At 45.8% G+C, this 25,409-nt stretch overlaps 1 protein-coding gene across 1 annotated transcript in view; it reads left to right on the top strand.

Moving 5' to 3' along the window:
* Window positions 1–25,409, top strand: part of LOC126162374 (nuclear pore complex protein Nup85) — a 139,270-nt gene that overhangs the window by 9,692 nt on the left and 104,169 nt on the right. Inside the window, exon 3 of the mRNA XM_049918832.1 lies at window positions 14,773–14,962. Within this exon, the coding sequence (XP_049774789.1) occupies window positions 14,773–14,962 (190 nt within the window). The remainder of the gene's footprint in view (window positions 1–14,772; window positions 14,963–25,409) is intronic.

Genomic DNA, 25,409 nt, shown 5'->3' with positions numbered 1-25,409 from the left:
TTAGGAACAGATGACCTCAGCAGTTTGGTCCCATAAGACCTTACCACAAATTTCCATTTCGGGTGTTCAAGGGAGTCATCTGGTTGGGCAGCCACCTGTCGTTATTAATGTCAAACATTGCAGACTGGTAAAACAGGACAGGTAGCGAACTGTGGCAGAACTAATATCAGACTTTAATGCTGAGCAGAGTACAAGTGTGTCTGAATGCACAGTCCATCGGACACTCCAAATGATGTGCCTCTGCCACTGATGACCCATACTGATGCCAATGTTAACACGATGGAAACTATGACGAAAATGGGCACATGACCATCTGCACTGGACATTGGTGCAGTGGCAAAGCATTGCTTGGTGTGATGAATCCCAGTGCCTTCTTCATCATGCCAACGGAAGGATGTGAATCTCTCATCTTCCAGGGGAACAGCTCCTTGACACCTGTATTGTGGATGGACACAAGCTGGTAGTGGCTTCATCATGCCCTGGGAAACATTTAAAAGGGCATCCATGGATCCAGTGGAGCTTGTGCAAGGCACCACGAGGGCCAAGGATTATCGTGCACTGGTTGCTGACCATGTACACATGAGTCGTGTTTTCCAGTGGCAGTGGCATTTTTCAACAAGCTAATGCACCCTGTCGCAAAGCCAGGAGCATGATGTTAGAGAAACACAGTGGTGATTTCCAGTTGATGTGCTGCCTCCCCTACTTGCCAGATCTGAATGCGGTTGAACCCATCTGGAATGTGACTGATCATGGCATCAGAGCTCATCGCCACGCCCCCTCAGAATTTACGGGAATTAGGTGACTTGTGTGTACAGATGTGGTGCCGACTCCCTCCAGAGACCTACTGAGGCCTCATTGGTTCCATGCCACAATGTGTCGTCACTGTTACCTCTGCCAAAGGTGGTCATACCAGCTATTGGGCAGGTAGTCATAATGTTCTGTCTGATCACTGTATGTGGACTTCCTTATATAAAGACTCCTGTCACAATGGTAGTATTCCAGATAGATTTAAACATGCTTTTGTCAAACCACTTTACAAAAATGAGACAAATGCTAATAAAGAATTGCCAACTCATCTTGTTACTGTCATTATTTTCAAACGTATTCGAGATGATCATGTACAGGCGACTTCTTTTCTACCTAGTGCAGGAAAACATTGTAGCAAACAATTTGGATTTCCACAAGGACTGTCAATTGAACAGACTGTATTTACCTTAGTGAATGATATGCTAGAACAAATAACTCAGAAATTGTTACCATTGGGAATATTTTGTAATTTGGTAAGGTTTTTGATTGTTTGAACCATGGTATCCTAATACTACAGAATAGTAGATGCTGCGGGTTAATGGTTTTTATCGCATCTGTATTATTACAGGAAGCTCAGTTTCATGTCAACAACATGATAGATAGTCTCTGAGAATTTAAAGCGATCTGATGTTGAGCACAAGGTTGGATTTGGTGTACTCTGTTGTTTCTGATATACATAAATGATCTCTCACTTGTAGGTGCAAAAGAAACAAATTTTGTACTTTTTGCTCATGATAAAAGTACAGAAATAAAAATATAGTACCAGGCACCTTACTGCAAAGGCCCCTAACAAAATATTCAAAAATGTCAACAGATGGTTCGTACCAGACAGATCATCACTGAATTATGAGAAGACTCAGTGATACAGTTCAATTCTTCTCATAGAATTCCATAAGCTATACAAACAGATTTCTGAGACTATGAAATAAAAATACAAGTAATATGAAATTTTTAAGCACTAAAGAGAGATCACAAGCTCAATTGGAAAACCCTCTGCGTAGAAGTAATGAAGTGCCTTGATTCACCTATATTTACAGTTAAGGATGATTTCTGCTGTAGGCAATTCAAAAATGAAGAAACTCATTTATTGCGCATTTCCATTCACTAATAGTTTTCTGGGACAATTAAATTGATAGTGTTTTCAGGATACAGAAGCATGTTAAAATAAATTATATCTGGCCCCATTGTAGAACATCGTGCAGAAATCTCTTTAAAAAACTGGGTGTTGTGACAAGTACTTAATATATACTGGAGTGCCAAAGAAACTGGTGTAGGCATGTGTATTCAGATACATGGATATGTAAACAGGCAGTATATGGTGCTGTGGTTTAGGCATGTGTATTCAGATACATGGATATGTAAACAGGCAGTATATGGTGCTGTGGTTGGCAACACCTATATAAGATAACAAATGTCTGGTGCAGTTGTTACATTTGTTACAGCTGCTACAATGGCAGGTTATCAAGATTTAAGTGAGTTTGAACATGATGTTAGTCAGTGCATGAGCGATGTGACAGAGCATCTTCGAGGTAGCAATGAAGTGAGGATTTTCCCGTACGATCATTTCATGAGTGTACTGTGACTATCAGGAATCTGGTAAAACATCAAATCTCCAACATTGCAGTGACCAGAAAAAGATTGTGCAAGTACAGGACCAACTACAACTGAAGAGAATCTTTCACTGTGACAGAATTGCAACCCCTCCACAAATTGCTGCAGATTTCAATGCTGGGCCATTCAACGAAACATCATCACTATTGGCTTTCAGAGCCAAAGGCCCACTAGTGTATCCATGACGACTGCACGACACAAAGCTTTACGCCTCGGCTGGGCCCGTCAGCCCTGTCATTGGACTGTTGATGATTGGTAACATGTTGCCTGGTTGGACGAGTCTCGTTTCAAATTTTATCCAACAGATGGGCATGTCTGGGTATGGAGATATCCTCATGAATCCATGGACATTGCATGTCAGCAGGGGACTATTCAAGATAGTCCAGGCTCTGTAATGGTGTGATGCATATGCAGTTGGAGTGATACTGGACCCCTGATACGTCTAGTTAAGACTCCTATCTGATCACCTGCATCTATTCATGTCGATTGTGCATTCAGACAGACTTGGCAATTCGAGCAGGACGATGTGACACTCCACACATCCCTAATTGCTACAGAGTGGCTCCAGGAACATTCTTCTGAGTTTAACACTTCCACTGACCACCAAACTCCCCAAACATGAACACTATTGAGCATATCTGGGATGGCTTGCAACATTCTGTTCAGAAGAGATCTCCACTGCTTTGTACTCTTCGGATTTATGGACAGCCCTGCAGGATTCATGGTGTCAGTTCCCTCTACCACTGCTTCAGACATTAGTAGAGTTTATGCCACGTCATGTTGCAGCACTTCTGCGTGCTCGTGGGGCCCTACACGACATTTGGCAGGTGTACCAGTTTCTTTGGCTCTTCAGTGTATATTTATTAGCATTCTCTTTCGTAACCAGTATTTCCTTTTTGTAAAATAATAATAATAATTTCAAGGGGCAAACATCATTGCAGAAAGAAGTCTGATACGAGGATACACGTGTATACAATAATATACCAGAGTACCATAAATGTGTTAAAGTTTGTGACTGAATTAAAGAACTTTGTTGTGAACAACTACTACTACTACTACTACTACTACTACTGCTCCACTGAAGAGTATCCTCACAAACTCCTAAATTTTGTGTTTTTGTTTAATCTGTAATTAGAAATCACTTCACTGTTGGAAATCACACGTAAGGTATCCAGTAGACATTACTTTTATTTATTCAGTTCACTGTATTATATTTAAATTAACTGTCCATATTCAACTTTTTTTTCCACACTACAGAGATGAGACTCCACAGAAGATATGGACTATCGTGAATGTCTTGTAAATGCAACAACATAAAAGTCTGATAGCTGGCAAAGCAAACCTTAAACTTGATTTTTTCTTCTGCCAAATCCTTCTATTCTGTAAAATGATTTTTTAAATTAAAAACTAGTGTCCAGTGTACTGTAAAAGTCAGAGATATTAACTTATGTTGTAGTAATACATTTGTCATTAGAAGTACAATAGGCTATTACTGTATATTCATTTAATTAAATTTAAGCCACTGTGCTATTTACATATTCAGTCAATCCATTAATAAAAGAACAGAAAAATGTTAAGGTGATGGTGTTAATGTTTTAGGTGTTCTACATAGTCTCCCCATAATTGAGTACAACACGCAAATTTCATACAACCACATGAAACTGTCAGAAAAGTGCTTCATTGAGATGTTGTTAGTCACATATGGCATTGGTTTGAATGTCAGCTATGTCATCAAAGCATTGACTCTTAATGAAATTCTCCACTCTGTCAGTTTTGGAAGGTTTGTGTTGATAACACTAAACCCTGTCAGCCCTGATGATTTTTTGCACAAAAGATTTGTCTGCATTTTGCGCTTTCATCAAGTTGTGGCAGATGTCCACACATTGCTTTTGTTCAGGTTCAAGGTATGCAGGACCAACTTCGCACATAGTTTTCTCTTCACCAGAACATTCTCCAGAAACATCTGGAACACTTTATGTAGAGATGTTGCTTCATTGCAATATGTGATGTGACGACGTTGATACTCTTTGGTTGCACACCTACTATCGAACACTACCTGCTCACAACTGTCGGGTCGAATGCACACATTTTGCTGATAGTTGTTAACTCATGCAACCATCATAGTTATTATGCAGACTCTCCCATATACACTGGGAGTGAAGCAAGTCTTGAAACATTTTCTTCATTTGTGTGGCCATATTGTCCATAGTAACTTTACAATTCTTGATGGTATTTTTATTTTGTCATTGAAGCTACAAAAATATTCTCAAGAATTGAAACTTTATGGATGAATATATCCACACCACTTACGTACACATATTCTCAGGTTTCTCAGAGTTTCTTGTGATGCTCTACAGTGAGTCAAATGAAATTGTGATGAGCCATGGTGTGCTACAGTCTGGAACCGCGTGACCGCTACGGTCACAAGTTCAAATCCTGCCTCGGGCTGGGATGTGTGTGATGTCCTTAGGTTGGTTGGGTTTGAGTAGTTCTAAGTTCTAGGGGACTGATGACCTAAGAAGTTAAGTCCCATAGTGCTCAGAGCCATTTGAACCTCCTGCAATCCTAGCTGGCTTACCCGTCACCTCCACCCTAGCCACTAGCCACAACCAGCACGCACTCTAACCTCCCCGCCTCTCCTCCCCGCCTCTCCTCCCCGCCTCTCCTCCCCGCCTCTCCTCCCCGCCTCTCCTCCCCGCCTCTCCTCCCCGCCTCTCCTCCCCGCCTCTCCTCCCCGCCTCTCCTCCCCGCCTCTCCTCCCCGCCTCTCCTCCCCGCCTCTCCTCCCCGCCTCTCCTCCCCGCCTCTCCTCCCCGCCTCTCCTCCCCGCCTCTCCTCCCCGCCTCTCCTCCCCGCCTCTCCTCCCCGCCTCTCCTCCCCGCCTCTCCTCCCCGCCTCTCCCCCCCCCGCCTCCCCCCCCCCGCCTCTCCCCCCCCCCGCCTCTCCCCCCCGCCTCTCCCCCCCCGCCTCTCCCCCCCCGCCTCTCCCCCCCCCGCCTCTCCCCCCCCCCGCCTCTCCCCCCCCCGCCTCTCCCCCCCCGCCCGCCTCCCCCCCCGCCCGCCTCTCCCCCCCCCGCCTCTCCCCCCCCCGCCTCTCCCCCCCCCGCCTCTCCTCCCCCCCGCCTCTCCTCCCCCCCGCCTCTCCTCCCCCCCGCCTCTCCTCCCCCCCGCCTCTCCTCCCCCCCGCCTCTCCTCCCCCCCGCCTCTCCTCCCCCCCGCCTCTCCTCCCCCCCGCCTCTCCTCCCCCCCGCCTCTCCTCCCCCCCGCCTCTCCTCCCCCCCGCCTCTCCTCCCCCCCGCCTCTCCTCCCCCCCGCCTCTCCTCCCCCCCGCCTCTCCTCCCCCCCGCCTCTCCTCCCCCCCGCCTCTCCTCCCCCCCGCCTCTCCTCCCCCCCGCCTCTCCTCCCCCCCGCCTCTCCTCCCCCCCGCCTCTCCTCCCCCCCGCCTCTCCTCCCCCCCGCCTCTCCTCCCCCCCGCCTCTCCTCCCCCCCGCCTCTCCTTCCCCCCCGCCCCTCCTTCCCCCCCGCCCCTCCTCCCCCCCCGCCCCTCCTCCCCCCCCCGCCCCTCCTCCCCCCCCGCCCCTCCTCCCCCCCGCCCCTCCTCCCCCCCCGCCCCTCCTCCCCCCCCGCCTCTCCTCCCCCCCCGCCTCTCCTCCCCCCCGCCTCTCCTCCCCCCCGCCTCTCCTCCCCCCCCGCCTCTCCTCCCCCCCCGCCTCTCCTCCCCCCCCGCCTCTCCTCCCTCCCCCCCGCCTCTCCTCCCTCCCCCCATCCCCCGTGTAAATTACTGGCTTGCCTGGGGGTATGTACCTTTGCAAATGGCCATCACTGATGTTGTCTGCACTCGCACCAGTATTGCTTCCAATGTGGTATACAGGGGAATCCACTCACTGGCCGTATCTGGGTGAACCAATGTACAGACCGGTCTGGATGTGATCTCAGGGCTAGCATGGTTCTGACAGAATGCACATTAACCACGGAATGCTTGAGAATGAGCATCAGTGAAGCTGGGTCTTGTATAGAGCAACACAAATTGCAGACGAGGAGGAAATCAGGTGTTGTGTTTCTTGCCGGCGACAGTAATATCTATTATAGCTCCACTGAATAATCGTGTTATGGATGGCATGTTACAGCTGGAATTCACCAGCAGATGCCTTTGCATCACAACTACTACGTGAAGGAACTTCCAACATTGTGCAGCTGTGAAGGGTGGCTTTGGAGAAAGCAGCATTGAACTTCATCAACAATGTATAGAAGGCCCCCGGAAAAAGGCCATTCCTTTGGTGGTCGCCAGAAGTCACTGAAGCAATTAAGGGGCATTGGCAAGCTCTACAGCAGCATAAGCGGCACCCTTCCCTGGAGCACCTCATAGCCTTTAAACGGCTCTGTGCCCGCATTTGCCAACTTATCAAACGACAGAATCAGAAGTGTTGGGAGAGATATGCGACGACCATTGGGTGCCCTACGTCACCGTCCCAAGTCTGGGCAAGGATCGATTGTGTTTTCAGGTACCAGACCCCAACAGGTGTTCCCGGTATTAACATAAATAGCATGTTATCTACCGAAGAAATTGTGATTGCCTAGCAATTTGCTGAGTGCTCACGCCTCTGCATCGGAGAATTACCCATCAGCCTTTTGCACTCTCGAACAGTGGCTGGAAGGAAAGTTCTCTCGTTCACTACACACCACAGTGTATCCTAAAATGCACCATTTACAGAGTGGGAGCTCCTCAGTGCCCTTGCACATTGCCCTGACACTGCTCCTGGGGCAGATCGGATCCAGTCAGATGATTAAACATCTCTCATCTGACTACAAATGACACCTCCTCGCCATCTTCAACCAGATCTGGTGTGATGGCATCTTTCCATTGCAGTGGTGGGAGAGCACCATCATTCCCGTGCTCAAACACAGTAAAAACCTGCTTGATGTGGATAGCTATCGGCCCATCAGCCTCACCAACGTTCTTCGTAAGCTGCTGGAATATATGGTGTGTTCGCAGTTGGGTTGGGTCCTCGCATGGCCTACTAGCTTCCACGTCAGGGTGGCTTCTACCAGGGTTGCTGTACCACTAACATTCTTGTGTCCCTTGAGTCTGCCACCCCATCAGTCTTTTCCAGATGCAACAACTGGTTGCCGTCTTTTTTTTTTTTAATGAAAAGCGTATGACACGACCTAGCGACATCATATCCTTGCCACATTATACAAGTGGGGTCTCTGAGGTCCGCTCCTGATTTTTATCCAAAATTTCCTGTTACTTCGTACTTTCGGTGTCCAAATTGATGCCTCCCATAGTTCCCCCATGTCCAGGAGAATGGGTCCCGCAGGGCTCTGTATTGAGTGTATCTATTTTTAGTGGCCATTAATGGTCTAGCAGCAGCTGTAGGGCTGTCCGTCTCACCTTCTCTGTCTGTGCACGGACAACTTCTGTATTTCGTACTGCTCCACCAGTACTAGTGTTGCTGAGCAGTGCCTACAGCAAGCCATCCACAAGGCGCAGTCATGGGCTCTGGCGCACGGTTTCCAGATTTCAGCCACAAAGTCTTGTGTGATGCACTTCTGTCGGCGTCATACCGTTCATCCGGAACCAAAACTTTACCTTAATGATCCACTCACTGTAGTGTTGACGTGTCACTTCGTAGGACTGGTATTCTGGTTTTCGTCATCCGATTGACTTGGCTTCCTCATCTTCGTCAGCTTAAGTGGAAGTGCTGGCAGCACCTCAATGCCCTCTGTTGCCTGGGGTGCAGATCACTCTTCGCTGCTGCACCTCTACAAAGCCCTTGTCCAATCCTGCCTTGACTATGGGAGTGTGGTTTATGGTTCAGCAGCGCCATCAGCATTGCCTTTGCTCGACCCAGTGCACCACTGTTGCGTTTGCCTAGCAACAGGAGCTTTTAGGACGAGTCCAGTGACCAGTGTCCTGGTGGAGGCTGGAGTCCTTCCATTGCAGGTTAGGCATGCACAACTGCTGGCCAGTTACATTGCACATGTTCGTAGTTCGCCTGCGCATCCAAATTACCGTCTTCTTTTCCCCCCCCCTCTGCATTTCATCTCCTGCATCAGCGGCCCAGGTCATGACTACTAATTACTGTTAGTGTCCGATCCCTTCTTTCCGAACTGGAGTCCTTGCCTTTCCACATATACTTGAGGTCCATTCACCTCCTTGGCATACACCTAGCCCACAGCTTCGCCTGGAACTTTCACCTGTCCGTAAGGACTCAGTTAACCCCGCCTCTCTCCCCCGCCACTTCCTTTCGATTCTTGACATGTACCGAGGCCGTGAAGTGGTTTACATCGACGGCTCGATGACTGATGATAACGACAGCTTCACGCATGTCCATGGATGACATATTGAACAGCATTTCTTACACAATGGCTGCAGTGGTTTCACTGCTGAGCTGGTGGCTATATCTCATGTTATTGAGCACATTCGTTCATGCCCTGGGGAGGCATATCTTTTGTGTATTGACTCCTTGAGCAGCCTACAAGCTATCGACCACTGCTATCCCAGTCATCCTTTGGTAGCAACCATCCAGGAGTCCATCTATGCCGTGGAATGGTCCAGTCGTTCAGTGGTGGTTGTCTGGATCCCAGGTCACATCAGAATCCCAGGCAAAGAACTTGTCAACAGGCTGGCCAAACAGGCTACGCAGAAATCGCTTATGGAGATTGGCTTCTCTGCAACTGGCCTGTGTTCAGTATTACGCCGCAAGGTTTTGTGGCTTTCGGAGACAGAATGGTGTAACCTTAGTACACACAACACACTGTGTGCCCTTAAGGAGACTACGAATGCGGGCCTCTGGCAGGGACTCTGTGGTTCTCTGTTGGCTCCACATTGGCCATGCTTGGGTGACACATTGCTACCTCCTGCACTGTGATGACCCACCTCAATGTCAGTGCAGCGCCCAGCTGACAGTGGCCCATATCTTGGTGAGCTGTCCTCCTTTGGCTTGCCATTAATTTTAGCTGACAACACCTCATCGGCTAATTTAGTTTTAAGTTTTATGTGTGACGATGGGTTTTATCATTCTGTATAAGTTTCCGTGCATGTCCTTTGTCCCTTTGTGTTCTCCTCTCCAATGCTTGTAGGCTGGATGTTTTAATGTGTCGCAGAGTGGCTGGCTTTTTCTTTTTATTCTCATGGTTGGCCAGCCACGCTCATCTGCTGTCTTGTTTTATCCCTTCTACCTGTTTCTAGCTTCTCCCTGTGGTTTTCTTTTCCTGTTTTGTCCATAGTAGTGTTGGTTGTCCTTCTGGTTCTTCCATTCTCCTGTTATTGTGCTGTAAATCTCCTTTCTTTTCTTCTTTCTCACGTGTAATTATTTTACCATGAACAAGGGACCAATGACCTTGCAGTTTGGTCCCTTCTCCCCTCCTTTAAACCAACCAATCACTCTGCAGCAGAGTGTGCGCTGATATGAAACTTCCTGGCAGATTAAAACTCTATGGAGGACCAAGATTCGAATTTAGGACCTTTGCAAGAGAGCTTCTGTGAAGCTTGGAAGGTAGGAGAAGAGGTACTGGCAGAAGTAAAACTGTGAGGTTGAGTAGTGAGTTTCGCTTGGGTAGCTCAGTTGGTAGAGCACTTTCCCGTGGAAGGCAAAGGTCCTGAGTTTGAATTACGGTTGGCACACAGTTTTAATCCATCAGAAAATTTCAAATTGATGCACACTCTGCTGTAGAGTGAAAATTTCATTCTGGAAAGATTCCCCAGGTTGTGGCTAAGCCATGTTTCCACAATATCCTTTCTTCCGGGAGTGCTAGTTTCGCAAGGATCACAGCAGAGTTTCTGTGAAGCTTGGAAGGTAGGAGATGAGGTACTGGTGAAAGTAAAGCTGTGAGGATGGGTCACGAGTTGTGCTTGGATAGCTCAATCAGTACAGCATTCACCCGTGAAACACAAAGGTCCTAACTTCAAGAGTCTCAGTCCGGCACAGTTTTAATCTGCCAGAAAGTTTCATATCCTGTCACTTCCTTGTCGTTGCTGGACAGAGTCACTACCAAATTGGGTCTTTTGAAGAGCCAAGTGGTAGCTGCATGCCTTTGCTTTTACCTTTGGCCATTCTATGAGATTACATTAATGAGACTGTGCTGGATGGCTCAGGCATGACGACCCATGCCACTGGTACTGGTATTCCTCTTAGGTCCCTGGCCTCTGCCATCATGGGGCAAAGACATTGTAATAGCTGTTCAGGATCACTGAAGAGTCCAGCAGCCTTTGAAACGACGTCCTTCGCAGACCAGTCTTATCAGTTTTAAGCAGCTTTGTGCTAAAACTTGCTCTTTAAATAAACATGGTAAGAAGAAATGCTGTGAACACTCTCCTCCTTGAAGATGTATACTACTTCATCCCTGGTGTCAGCCAAGCTACATAGTCTTCTGGGCTGCCAACGATTCCGGGTCTCGCCCTTCAGGATGATCTTCGTATGGATGTGTCAATTTTGCTGAACACCTTGTGACCTTCTTTACAATAGCATCCGTATTCTTTTCTTATCCATCTACCTTTCTACTGCAGAAACAATGACACCCTCCCCCCCCTATTTAGCACACACCCCTTCCCCAAAACTGAATCATATAAAGAACCTTTTACTGATCAGGAACTCCTTAAGTCTCTTGGCACAACATGTCCAACACCTGAATATTACTCAAATGTTACTTCTACCCAGGGTCTTCACTTGTATTTGGCTTGCAAGTGTTGTCACTTCACAGTGGGGAACTAGTATCATCATCCCAGTTCTTGATCCAGGCAAAAATCCAGCATCTCTCAACAGCTACTGACCGATTAGCTTCACCATCATGCTCTACAAAGTGCTTGAAAGGTTTGTTGCTCACAGATTATGCGGGTTCTTGAGTTTTGGGGTGTTTTGTCTCCCTATCAGTGTAGTTTCTAGGAGAGATACAGGTAATCCACAACTGACCATGTGGTCCAGTTGGAAACAGCAATCTGAGATACCTTTTCTAAATTGCAACACCTCGTTGCAGTTTTTTTACTACATAAGGCATACAACATCACATTTCGTCATCACATTTTACTTACCCTCCATGACTAGGGCTTTCAGGGCTCCCTACTGATTTTTATTCCTCAGTTTTTATCCTACTGGTTGTTCCAGGTTTGAATTGACACTTCAGTTGGCTCTCCATGGGTCCAAGAGGACAATCAGAAGACCACAGGTCACCCTTGTCGTTTACTTAGATGACTTTCGCATTTGCTACATAACCCATCAGTAGCCAGGACCAAATGTCAGCTCCAAGATGCTACGCAATATGCCTCTATGCAGACACTTTCCCAGTGTTTCCAATTCTCTTGCCGGTCATACATTCGGCATGGTGGTACAGGTCATCCTGACACAGATCTCTCATTGGGTTCCCAGTACTTGGAAGTTGTTGCAGAGTCCCACTTTTGGGACTTTTTGATAAAAAGCTGACTTGGCTGCCCCTTACTCATCAACTGAAGAGTAGCTGCATGAAGCACTTAATGCTCACTGTATCATTGCTCACACTTCTTGGGGTGTAGGTCGTGGTACTCTTTTCCATATTTACTGGTTCCTCATTTCATCCTAACTGGACTGTGGTCACCAGGTTTAAGGCTCTTTCGTTCCCACAACTTTGAAATTATTAGATCCAGTCCATCATTGTGGAGTTCTGGGTACTGGCACCTTCTGGACTAGACCCATAGACAATCTCCTTGCCGAAGCACTGCGCTTACCTCTTAGGCTCCAACAGTACCAACTCTTGGTCTCCTATGCAGCCTTCATTTGACAATTCCTTGATCATCCAACGTATCCAATTCTTTTCGCATACAAGGAGTATCGACCTTCTGATAACCACCCCTAATTGGAATTACCAGTTGGAATCCGCCATACAGCCCTCTGCCAGGATTTCTACCTCTCTCTCTTGTGCCTGGAATGTGCTCACTGTGTTTTCGTGTGCACCCCCTCTCCATGTTGTTTGTGTCCAAGCTACAAATTAGGACCAATCTCTTTCAAGGTCCTAAAGTCTGTCACCTCCATGACCTTTCGTCATCTGTTACATTCAGGAGTTTCAGGGTGCTAACCATACTTTACACTGACTGCTCTAAAACTGTGAATAAGTTGGGATATGTTTTTACATCCTCTGCCAGTCAGGAATACCATTCATCACTAGACCCATACAGTGTTATTACGGTGATACTGATAGCCGTTAACAGAGCCTTCCACTTTATTGAACATGCCTTCCTTAACTGTGGTTTAATATGTAGTGACTGAAAGAGCAGTTTTCAAACCGCTGAACAGTGTTAGTCTTATCACCCTGTGGGAGTTGCTGTTCATGACCTTTTCACTGAAGTTACTGCACAGTAATCGGAGTCATACTGACTGCGTGCGAGGTACTCGCTGTCCAGGTCCCAAGTTGTGGCTCTTCCACTGAATGAACTGGCCAACCGTCATCCCGTTCACTTTGCCAGTTCCAGGTGCACATTTGTTGGGTACAAATAAGACCTCTACTCAGAAATGGAGTGACATCTAGTTGGCTAATGTCCTCCTAATAAACCAACCCCCCCCCCCCCCTCCCGAAGGAATCCAGTGTACTATGTTGCCTCTGCAGTTGTCATATCAAGGGTAACCCATAGTTTTATTTTATATAATGAGCAACCCCCACATTGTATATGTGGAGCCTTACAGACAATAGCTGATATCCTGGTGGAATGCCCCATTTTTCTGGCCCCCTCATGAATTCTTTGCCGTAAATGCTGGCAGACAATCCCTGGGTGGTTGAACTGATTCTGAGTTTTCTCCATGAAGCTGGTTTTTATTTGCAGATGTAACAGTTCAAGCTACCTTCAGGATAGGGACAAGATGGTTGAAATTGAGTACCTCTTGCTGGGTCTGCGGACCTCGGACCCCACCTCATTGATCAGGTCACTCTTTCATCCCTCTCTTACTCTGTTGTAATTGCTTTTAGACACAGTTAGTCTCATTTTGTGTCACACCTTACTTTCTATTTTAGAGGTAGCACTCTGTTGAAGATTGGGTGCTCCTTGGTTCCTTGCCTGCACTGGAGCAGGATTGACATGGATGGGGATAAGGCAACTCCCATTTCATGCAGAATCCCTGAGGCACCAAACTTGCTACCTTTCCTCTTTCTCCCCTCTCATTTTTATTACTGACTGTCCGCTTGATGTCCAATACATTTTTAGCCTTCTCACTTTTACTGTTCTGAATACACTGGTAGGAAGACATTCTTCACTTTGCAACTGTCTTCACCCACCATCAGTCTGGCAGGAGTCAGATGGGTGGGCCCTTCCTAGCTGTTGGATGAGAGCTGAGAGATGTCTCGTCTGTTCTGACATATGTACTAGCCCACTCCATACACGTCTCCATAAATATATTCTCGGCTCAGACATCAGTATTGCCTTCAGTGCCTCGGTCTTACTGCTCCTATGTGCTTTCATTATGAGGAAACATACATCACTGATGTCACTAATTCCAGATAAACTACGCCTTGATTGAGGGACTGATACCCATGCTTTTTAGTCCCCTGACCCACAATCAACCTACCAACCAACCTCCCAAAGGTCTCTGTCAATTACATACTCATAAAACTGAACAAGCCCAGGGAGTTGTTGCATTTTTTCCATTGTTATCTTTTTACATCCAATTAATCACAGAAAATTTCAGACTGTATCAGACATTTACATAGCAACTGGAGAAAAAGCAGGTAGGAAAATACTTTTGATAACTGTCAAACAATCTCTTACGTTTTGTTCAACATTAACATTTGTTGTTATTTAGTGTGAGCGTAAATATCTTCTCGTACAGCAGGCAAGACCACCAATAAAGAAATCTGATACAATTTGTATGAAAATGCTTTGAGATCAAATGGTCGTTTGGATGCACTTCAATAACTTTGAGGTCTTGACCACACTTTTTTATTATTTCTGAAATCGCCTACTGCATTTAGATATTCTGTCAACAAGACTATTTGTCATAGAAAATTGTTCAATAGATACATTGTATCTTGTCAACATTTTTAACCAAGAATTTGGCCTTGCGTGTATTATAGTTTCATCATTTTCAAAGGCAATTTTTGGAAGAAATAAAGTGTGGTCAAGAAATCTGACAGTTATTAAAATAAAAAAAATCATTTTTGATGAAAATGTAACTGTTGAGATTTTAGTGTTATTATGTAATACACCAGACTTGTTCCACATCATTTGTACCCATGTAGATATTCAGTTATAGCACAAAAATTTTCTTAAAACTGCTTTCTCACTCCTCAGATTCAAGTAAAATGCAAATTGGAAAATTAGTGTCTGAACATTTTGTGGCAAAACATCTCACCTATAAATTTTGGTCTGCAATATTTTAACATTTGTTTTCTTTCAGAAAAAAGAAAACTACATGCTACTGAAGTAAAGTTACATCACCTGAGACAAAATATTGTATTATTCCATCCAGTTACAAGGAAGCTTATAAATGAATCCAATGGGGCATTCTTGGCTGGTCAAAAAATTGCAAAAAAGGAGAGTGCAAGTGAAGTAAGATCCAGACTGCTGAAACTTAGCCGGCAGTACAGGCAAGGAAGATAGTTCCATTATTGTTTTTATTGATTTGTACAGTACATTACTTCTCTGGAGAAATAAATCTTTAACATAATGCAGCACTTTAACAACCATGAATTGTTCAGACAGAAAGGAATTCAGCCTTCATTTGCAAGGTTTTTTTTTTCTTTTAGTGTACCTAGGTTTTAAGGCCAATAATAGTATCTTCTTCAGAACCTATAAATTAACCCATACGGACATACACTCCTGGAAATTGAAATAAGAACACCGTGAATTCATTGTCCCAGGAAGGGGAAACTTTATTGACACATTCCTGGGGTCAGATACATCACATGATCACACTGACAGAACCACAGGCACATAGACACAGGCAACAGAGCATGCACAATGTCGGCACTAGTACAGTGTATATCCACCTTTTGCAGCAATGCAGGCTGCTATTCTCCCATGGAGACGATCGTAGAGATGCTGGATGTAGTCCTGTGGAACGGCTTGCCATGCCATTTCCACCTGGCGCCTCAGTTGGACCAGCGTTCGTGCTGGACGTGCAGACCAAATGAGACGACGCTTCGTCCAGTCCCAAACATGCTCAATGGGGGACAGATCCAGAGATCTTGCTGGCCAGGGTAATTGACTTACACCTTCTAGAGCACGTTGGGTGGCACGGGATACATGCGGACGTGCATTGTCCTGTTGGAACAGCAAGTTCCCTTGCCGGTCTAGGATTGGTAGAACGATGGGTTCGATGACGGTTTGGATGTACCGTGCACTATTCAGTTTCCCCTCGACGATCACCAGTGGTGTACGGCCAGTGTAGGAGATCGCTCCCCACACCATGATGCCGGGTGTTGGCCCTGTGTGCCTCGGTCGTATGCAGTCCTGATTGTGGCGCTCACCTGCACAGCGCCAAACACGCATACGACCATCATTGGCACCAAGGCAGAAGCGACTCTCATCGCTGAAGACGACACGTCTCCATTCGTCCTTCCATTCACGCCTGTCGCGACACCACTGGAGGCGGGCTGCACGATGTTGGGGCGTGAGCGGAAGACGGCCTAACGGTGTGCGGGACCGTAGCCCAGCTTCATGGAGACGGTTGCGAATGGTCCTCGCCGATACCCCAGGAGCAACAGTGTCCCTAATTTGCTGGGAAGTGGCGGTGCGGTCCCCTACGGCACTGCGTAGGATCCTACGGTCTTGGCGTGCATCCGTGCGTCGCTGCGGTCCGGTGCCAGGTCGACGGGCACGTGCACCTTCCGCCGACCACTGGCGACAACATCGATGTACTGTGGAGACCTCACGCCCCACGTGTTGAGCAATTCGGCGGTACGTCCACCCGGCCTCCCGCATGCCCACTATACGCCCTCGCTCAAAGTCCGTCAACTGCACATACGGTTCACGTCCACGCTGTCGCAGCATGCTACCAGTGTTAAAGACTGCGGTGGAGCTCCGTATGCCACGGCAAACTGGCCGACACTGACGGCGGCGGTGCACAAATGCTGCGCAGCTAGCGCCATTCGACGGCCAACACCGCGGTTCCTGGTGTGTCCGCTGTGCCGTGCGTGTGATCATTGCTTGTACAGCCCTCTCGCAGTGTCCGGAGCAAGTATGGTGGGTCTGACACACCGGTGTCAATGTGTTCTTTTTTCCATTTCCAGGAGTGTATATTAAACATTGTAATACATCATCAATCTAATGATTTCACAATAAGAACAATTGTGATACTTACAAAAATTAAATTATTTTTAGAGCCAAACATTGGCCAGGTCGCAGGATAAAACTAATACAGAATAAAAATGCTTAATCATAAGATTATATATGTCAATGCTAAAAACAATAATGAAAACGTAGACGGAGCTGCGCAGGGCCAGGAATAAGGGTCACACGTAAGCAACAAGGAAACTAAGCGTCGCAAGCAGTTCTGCAGGCTCGGCCAGCGGCCAAGTGCATGCGTGAATGCACGCACATGCGCTAGAGATAAGCTTTCTCAAAATTACTTAGCGCAATGTAAATTGTAAACAAAATGTGTCAGGAAACAGTCCTGCAAATGGACAAATGCCTACCTATGGTACAGCACATTAAACAATTTTCTTAAGAACTAGCTACGAAGCTAGAGCAGAATAATTTTACATTAAAATATTAAAATAAAAGGGCGAAACCCCACTACAGTAACTAATAAATTAGTATGGGAGACACAGGCGTGCAAAGCATGAAATATCTTGAACATAAAACAGGCAAATTAAGAACCACCTTTGCAACTGGTGTCATTACCAGTATAATACAAGTATAGGAAGACATACTAAACAAACACACTATAATAAAGGGGCAAAGCTGATAGGAAATAGCATCGGCCATTCGAAGTGGGCCATGGGTCAACTTCACTGGAGTAAAGGTTGAAATCCTTCAGAGTAATTTCTATTTTTTAGTTGCAGCTGATCATTAAGTAAATTTTCTCTATCAATAGTAAGATGTTTAAAAATTTAGTTCTTCAAGGGTGTCTAACTTACATCCTTTGGCTTCATCATCCAGAAGTTCTATATCTTTTAGAGGCTTGGGAGCATGGGCCATTTGGACAAGATGGTCATAAAATGTAGAACCTAGTGTTCCATCACCACTTTTAGTCAGCAGATGCTCTTTAAACCTAACAGACAGGGCCCTTCCTGTCTGGCCAATGTAATTATAAGGACAGGGATGATTTATCAGTACCTTTTCAAGAGAATGGACTAAATTCTTTTTAAGGTTGTCGGTGGTAGAGTAAGAAACTTTACACCCTAGGTTTTTTAATAAACGACCTACCTTGTAGGATACGTTACCTATAAAGGAAACTGATATGTATTTCGTTGCCTGGTCTTGATTGTTGGTACCTGACCTGGAATGGTTGGTAGTCTTCCTTGGTGTTTTTTTGTTAAATAACTGTCTCACTATACTGGGTTTATATCCATAATTCTGAGCGATGTTTTAGAGGGCCTTTAATTTGTTCTGTAAATTGTCTGGCGAAAGCAGAATGGAAAGGGCTCGATGGATACTCGAGTGAAAGGAGGCCATTTTATGGGCCTGAGGATGGGTGGAATCAGCTGGGATACGCCGGAATAGGTTGCTTTTGAAAAATGTTGAAATCTATTTTATTGCCAATAACATTTTTCGAAAAGCAACATATTCTGACAACTTCAACCATCCTCAGGCCCCTAAAATGGCCTCCTTTCACTCGAGTATCCATCGAGCCCTTTCCATTCCACTTTCACCACACAATTTACAGAAGAGTATAGTAGGACAGTTGTTTAGCAAAAACCACAAAGGAAGATTACCACCCTTTCCAGGTCAGGTACCCACAATCAAGACCAGGCAACGAAATACATATCAGTTTCCTTTATAGGTAACGTATCCTACAAGGTAGGTCGTTCATTAAAAAACCTAGGGTGTAAAGTTTCTTACTTTACCACCAACAACCTTAAAAAGAATTTAGTCCATTCTCGTGATAAAGGTACTGATAAATCATCCCTGTCCCTGTTATTACATTGGGCAGAGAGGAAGGGTCCTGTCTGTTAGGTTTAAAGAGCATCTGCTGACTAAAAGCGGTGACGGAACATGGGGATCTACATTTGCTGACCATCTTGTCCAAATGGCCCATGCTCCCAAGCCTCTAAAAGATATATAACTTCTGCATAATGAAGTCAGAGGATGTAAGTTAGACACCCTTGAAGAATTGTAAATTTTTAAACATCTTACTATTGATAGAGAAAATTTACTTAATGATCAGCTGCAACTAAAAAATAGAAATTATTCTGGGGGATTTCAACCTTTACTCCAGTGGAGTTGACCCACGGCCCACTTCGAATGGCCGATGCTGTTTCCTATCTGCTTTCCCCCTTTATTATAGTGCGTTTATTTAGTGTGTCTCCATATATTTTGTATTATACTAGTAATGACACCAGTTGTAAAGGTGTTTATTAATTTACCTGTTTTATGTTCAAGCTTCACACACCTGTGTCTCCCATACTAATTTATTAGTTACTGTAGTAGGGTTTCGCCCTCTTATTTTAATATTTGAATGTAAAGTTTTTTTTTTTTCTTTAGCTTAGTAGCTAGTTCTTAAGAAAATTGTTTAATGTACAGTACCAGAGGTAGGCATTTATCCATTTGCGGGACCGTTTACTGTCACATTTTGTTCACAATTTAAGTGGCACCAAGTAATTTTGAGAAAGCTTATCTCTAACGCGTGCGCTTATGCGTGCATTCACGCGTGTGCTTGGCCGCTTTCTGAGCCTTGCTGCGGAACTACTCGCAATGCTTAGTTTTCTTGTTGCTTATGTATGACCCTTATTCCTGGCCTGGCGTAGCTCCGTCTATGTTTTTTTTTTTATTATTATTATATTTTATTTTTTTATATAGTTTTAGTATACACAGACATAATCTTATGATTATGCATCTTTATTCTGTATTACTTTTATTCTGTGGCATGGCCAATGTTTGGCCCTCAAAATAATTTACTTTTTGTAAATATTATGATTTTTCTTATTGTGAAATCATTAGATTGATGATGTATTTCAATGTTTAATATATGTCCATATGGGTTAATTTATAGGTTCTGAAGAAGATATCATTAGTGGCATCAAAACCTAGGTAAACTAAAAAAAAATATATATATACCTTTCAGTCTCTGCAGAGATATAGTGAAAAGGCCAAACTCCCGTAAATGTAAACAAAGTAGCTGTTTCAAGTTATGTGTATGTATGAGTAGTTATTTACCTTTGTATCTAGTGTCTTCACCCATACTGGTAAATTATTTTGTCATATTGGTAAATTTTAAAAGTAATGATTGAAAATTTATATGAAATTTAGAGAGTGCTAAAATTTAAGTTCATATAAATACAAAAGAGAAATTCAACATCAGAATTACATTAACATAATATTGAACCATGCCTAACTCATTTCACTCCTTCATGCATCTGTGATGTACCCCCACTGCCCCCAAATCACCCCCTGTTAACTTTCCAGAATTTCTTAACCTCAAACCTTGCCTCACCATCATTCCCCAAATCCCTCAACATGCTACTAACCTTATATCCACAGAAAGAGCTACTGTCCATGATATAAAAACTGATCCCGACCTTATAATCCTACCTGCAGACAAAGGCTCCACCTTTGTTGTTTTGAACCACAAGGATTACCTGGCAGAAGGACTCTGCCATCTGTCAGATACTTCGACCTACAAACCTTGCCACAGTGACCCCATTCTGGAAATCCAGCAGGATCTCCAGTTACACGCAAATCCTTAGGCCCATCCCAGAAACTCTTCCTGGAGTCCATCTCTCTACTCACCCCTACCACTCCCTGTACTCCTACCTTCTGCATGCTTCCTCAAGTTAGGAAGCCTAACCACCCAGGACACCCCATTGTGGTCAGTTACTGTATCCCCACTGAGAGAATTTCTGCTTTCATATACCAACACCTTCAAACTATTAGCCGGAACATACCCTGCTATATAAAAGATACCATCTGCTTCCTCCACCGACTCTCCGCAGTTCCTGTACCTTTACCACACGGTGCCCTGCCCATCACTATTGATGCCACCTCCCTGTACTCTAGCATTCCTAATGCCCATGGCCTTACCGCTATTGAACACTGCCTTTCCTAAACAACCTCCGTCCTAGTCGCCATGACCAACTATATCCTCACCCACAATTACTTCTCTTTTGAAGGCATACCTACAAACAAATCCGGGGTACGGCCATGGGCACCCACATGGCAGAATCCTTCTTAAAAACCCAGAATCCCAAACCTCTCACCAGGTTCAGATTCATTGATGGTATCTTTGCTATCTGGATTGAAGGTGAGGACACCCTATCTACATTCCTCCAGGATTTCAACAACTTTCCCCCATTTGCTTCACCTGGTCCTACTCAACCCATCAAGTCACCTTCCTAAATGTTGCACTCCACCTCATAGATGGCTACATCAGTGCCCCATCCATACCAAACGTACTAACACCATCAATATCTGCACTTCAACAGCTGCGACCCATTCCATACCAAGAAGTCCCTTCCATACAGCCTAGCCAGCCATGGTCATCGCATCTGCAGTGAGGAGCAGTCCCTCTCGAAATATGCTGAGAGTCTCACTGAAGCCTTCACTGACCATAATTATTCTCCCAACCTTGTACAAAAACAAATCTCCTGTGCCTTATCCTTCCGGTCTCCTACCATCTCCCGAAGTCCCACTGTCCAGGCACAGTACCACCCAGGACAGGAGCAACTGAATTACGTTCTCCGCTAGGTTTAAGATTACCTCTCGTCGTGCCCTGAAATGAGAAATGTCCTGCCCACTATCCTTCCCACCCGTCCCACAGTGGTATTCCACTGTCCACCAAACCTACACAATATACTCATCCATCCTTACAGAACCCCTACTCCCAGTCCCTTAACTCATGGCTCATACCCCTGTAATAGACCTAGATGCAAGACTTGTCCCCTACATCCTCCCACTACCACATACTCCAGTCTGGTCACTAATATCACCTATCCCATCAAAGGCAGGGCTACCTGTGAAACTAGACACTTTATCTACAAGCTAAGCTGCAACCACTGTGCTGCATTCTATTTAGACAAGACAACCAACAAGCTGACTGTCCACATGAATGGCCACCAGCAAACTGTGGCCAAGAAACAAGTGGACCACCCTGTTGCTGAACATGATTTCCTTAATTTAAATGACTGCTTCACAGTCTGTGCCATATGGATCCTTCCCACCAACACCAGCTTTTCTGAATTGCGCAGGTGGGAACTTTCCCTGCAATATATCCTATGTTCCCATAACCCTCCTGGCCTCAACCTTCGTTAGTCACTGTCATCACCCATCCAGCCTCTTCCCTGTTCCCATTCCAGCACTACACAGCTGTCATTCCACCATCAAACCCAGTCTTTTTATTTCTCTCCTTTTCCACTACTCCCCACCCCACACCTCCCACCTCCCAGCCACCCCCACCATACTATCCCTCCCCCTCCCCACCCCAGCCTCCTCCTTACCCCACCCAGTCGCCACTCCCATCATTCACTGCTTCTGCTGCTCGCAGTGTGGTTTAAGTTGCCTGAGACTACAGTTGTGTGTGTGTGTGTGTGTGTGTGTGTGTGTGTGTGTGTGTGTGTGTTATTGACGAAGGCCTTAACAGCCGATAGCTTTAATTGTAAGGGTCTTTTTGTCTGCGACTCAGCATCTCCACTCTATGGTGAATTCCTTTTCATAATATTGTTACATTAACATAACATGCAAATGAAACTAGAGATATGTTTTGCAATGGTATTACATTTTTGTTGACCACTGTGCTTACACCAATGTTGCCGAATGACCACTTGTGTCCCCAGAATGGCATGTGCAGGTAGCTGCGGGGATAGTACGTTCCAATACAGTGGTGAGTGCCAGGTCAAGAGTGCTCTCTCTGTAAAGCATTCCTTATTACCGCTATTCAACAGTTCTCATACAGTAGATCGATGGCTATGTGCCCAGTTTCTGTCCATGGTTAGTGGCAATGAGTGACTCCACTGCTGCAGTAGAATGCTGTAGCAGTGTACATAGCTGGCAGCAATGGCAACCTTGTTGATGCGAGATGTGTGTCCCATCAGCAGCATGGTGTGTTTACGTCTGGGCTGGTGTACACTGCCTGCAGTCCTAAGCAGATGGTAGGTGTGTGCAGAATCCCTGAGCTGTAACCCAGGAGTCTCAAAATCTGGATGAGGGTCAGGTGATCCCAGCTGAAGAGCCTTGCAGGGGTTTGTGTTTGTGTTTAGCTACCATGGGGTCCCAGGCTTTGCAGCATTTTTTTTTTTCCTTCTGTGCTGCATGTCTGTCCTCTTGCTATTATTTTTCCCCTCCCTTGGGGAGCACGTCTGGGATGTTATTGGGAATGTTCTGCATTGTCTGTCGCTGACGTAAGAACAGTCTCACCCTTGGTTTTTGCTCTTTTCCTTTCTTTGTTTCCCTTCTCCTCTCATTCCTCTGCTTCGGTGTTTGAGATTCCTCTTTTTCTTCTTCCTCCCTGTGTGTTCCTGAAGACCGGCCCATGCGTCTGACATGTAACAGGTGACTGGGTTTTTTGGTACACGCCAGGCCCAAGGAGGGGTAATTGTCTGAGCTGCAACCTTCCCAAATTGCCGATTGGTCCCTCTGTCAGGTGTTAGAGAGGTTTGACCAGAGGTGTGAACAATCACCTAAGGCAGGTGCTCCCCCTTGTGAAGGGAGCCCCCAGTTGGAAGGTGCACGCCATCGGAGACTCTGGCAATCAATGGGGATTTTCTCACAATGAGTCACTAATCTTCCCAATCAACGTCTACAAAATGTAAACATAATGAGGCTAATGATTCAAGACCCTTCCCACTGCACCACGGTTCCTAGTGGTCTCACATACTGAGGACGGTCAGTCCTTTGCCACGGCCAATCCATGTATTATTCAGAAAGGTGTTGATGCAATCGCTGGTCCTGTGAAATTCTGCTCTCGTTTACAGAATGAAACTATGCTTTTGGAGACTGCTTCTGATTCTTAAGCACAACAACTGCTTGCTGCCTCGTTTCTCTATGGCTACCCGCTCGTGTTGATGCTCATAGAACTTTGAATTCTTCCTGTGGTTTAATTTACACCAGACTTCTAGATGGTCTAACAGAGGCCAAAATCCAATCTTACCTCTCTGAACAGGGTGTCATTGCTATCCATTGTGTAATGAAAAAGATCTATTCCTCCTTAGTGCCCACTTGCACTCTTTTCCTCACCTTTGATAGAATGGTGCTGCTGTCAAAGATGAAAGCAGGATATGAAATTATCACAGTCTAGCTGTACATTCCGAACCCAATACGCTGCTACCAGTGTCATCGTTTCAACCACACTAGAACGTCTTGTCAACACCCAGCCAAATGTGCAACCTGTGGTAGGGATGCACACAAGGGCGATTGTCTGCCTCCTTGTCCCTGCTGTATCAACTGAAACGTCGGCCATGCCGTGTATCCTGGTGAGCGGACTGTCAAAGAGATCTGGAGAAAGGAAAAAATGCCTTACCCAGTAGCTCACAAGCTACTGGCTAGACGGAAACCCTGTGTTCTCCCGTCTGACACCTATAGTTGTGTTCTTGTTACCCCTCGCTCCACGAAGGACATGGCCACACAGACATGCAACCTCAAATTCAGCTCTGAGGTAGTGAAATCGTCCAGTGTCAAGGTAGCATCGCCATCCCGCTGTCCAGCTGTGCAACAAACCGTCAAACTCTTGTCTTGAGGGCAAAGCCACCAGCTAGACAACTGGTGGTCCGGAAAGGGCAGCAGGAGTACTCCCATGAAGACTTCCTCCATCCCTTCAGCCAAACAACACCTGAGCCTTCCTCTAACCAGAAAGGCTGGAAGAAGTCCACCAAAGGCAAACGGTCTTCATTCGCCAACTTGAAGATCCTCTTAGACAGTGTCGCCCCGTGGTACCTTAGCCCAGCCAGACTCCGTATCGCCAGTGCACACCACCAACCGTTTTTCAGTGTTGGACACCACAGACCCACCACAAAAGAAGCCAATGCTTCTGTGGACCCAATGGAGCAGGATCCTCCTGCTTCTGTGCCCTGTAGTACATCTACATCTACATTTATACTCCGCAAGCCACCCAACGGTGTGTGGCGGAGGGCACTTTACGTGCCACTGTCATTACCTCCCTTTCCTGTTCCAGTCGCGTATGGTTCGCGGGAAGGAGGACTGTCTGAAAGCCTCCGTGCGCGCTCTAATCTCTCTAATTTTACATTCGTGATCTCTGGAGGTATAAGTAGGGGGAAGCAATATATTCGATACCTCATCCAGAAACGCACCCTCTCGAAACCTGGCGAGCAAGCTACACCGCGATGCAGAGCGCCTCTCTTGCAAAGTCTGCCACTTGAGTTTATTAAACATCTCCGTAACGCTATCACGGTTACGAAATAACCCTGTGACGAAACGCGCCGCTCTTCTTTGGATCTTCTCTATCTCCTCCGTCAGACCGATCTGGTACGGATCCCACACTGATGAGCAATACTCAAGTATAGGTCGAACGAGTGTTTTGTAAGCCACCTCCTTTGTTGATGGACTACATTTTCTAAGCACTCTCCCAATGAATCTCAACCTGGTACTCGCCTTACCAACAATTAATTTTATATGATCATTCCACTTCAAATCGTTCCGCACGCATACTCCCAGATATTTTACAGAAGTAACTGCTACCAGTGTTTGTTCCGCTATCATATAGTCATACAATAAAGGATCCTTCTTTCTATGTATTCGCAATACATTACATTTGTCTATGTTAAGGGTCAGTTGCCACTCCCTGCACCAAGTGCCTATCCGCTGCAGATCTTCCTGCATTTCGCTACAATTTTCTAATGCTGCAACTTCTCTGTATACTACAGCATCATCCGCGAAAAGCCGCATGGAACTTCCGACACTATCTACTAGGTCATTTATATATAT

This window comes from Schistocerca cancellata, chromosome 2 (assembly GCF_023864275.1).
Source record: "Schistocerca cancellata isolate TAMUIC-IGC-003103 chromosome 2, iqSchCanc2.1, whole genome shotgun sequence".
NCBI lineage: Eukaryota > Metazoa > Arthropoda > Insecta > Orthoptera > Acrididae > Schistocerca > Schistocerca cancellata.
This window is presented reverse-complemented; position numbering and strand designations above follow the sequence as displayed.